The 256-nt window shown below is 69.1% G+C and overlaps 1 protein-coding gene across 1 annotated transcript in view; it reads right to left on the bottom strand.

Annotated features, from left to right (window-relative positions):
- CD5 (CD5 molecule) overlaps nt 1-256 on the bottom strand; it is a gene marked incomplete at its 5' end in the record, with an annotated part of 11,291 nt that overhangs the window by 1,644 nt on the left and 9,391 nt on the right. The window contains 1 exon segment of the mRNA XM_015566855.1: nt 12-240. Coding sequence (XP_015422341.1) covers nt 12-240 — 229 coding nt within the window.

Genomic DNA, 256 nt, shown 5'->3' with positions numbered 1-256 from the left:
AGCGGAGGGGCCTGCTGGGCCAGATCCCTCCACCCCCTGCTGCGAGCACTGGGCAGGCCGGCACCCCTCTCCCCAGGCACCTCCCCTTTGGGCCCCGGCGTCCCTCCCGGTGCTCACCTGGGTACGCGGAGAGCTGGGAGTTCCTGGGGGGCTGGCTGTACTCGTTCTCCAGCTGCGCGGCTGTGGGGTTCTCAACCTGCGACCGGCGGACGGTCGTCCCGTGATCGCGATGGAAAGACACTGAGCAGATGATGCA

Source organism: Myotis davidii, unplaced genomic scaffold (assembly GCF_000327345.1).
Source record: "Myotis davidii unplaced genomic scaffold, ASM32734v1 scaffold2863, whole genome shotgun sequence".
Lineage (NCBI taxonomy): Eukaryota > Metazoa > Chordata > Mammalia > Chiroptera > Vespertilionidae > Myotis > Myotis davidii.
This window is presented reverse-complemented; position numbering and strand designations above follow the sequence as displayed.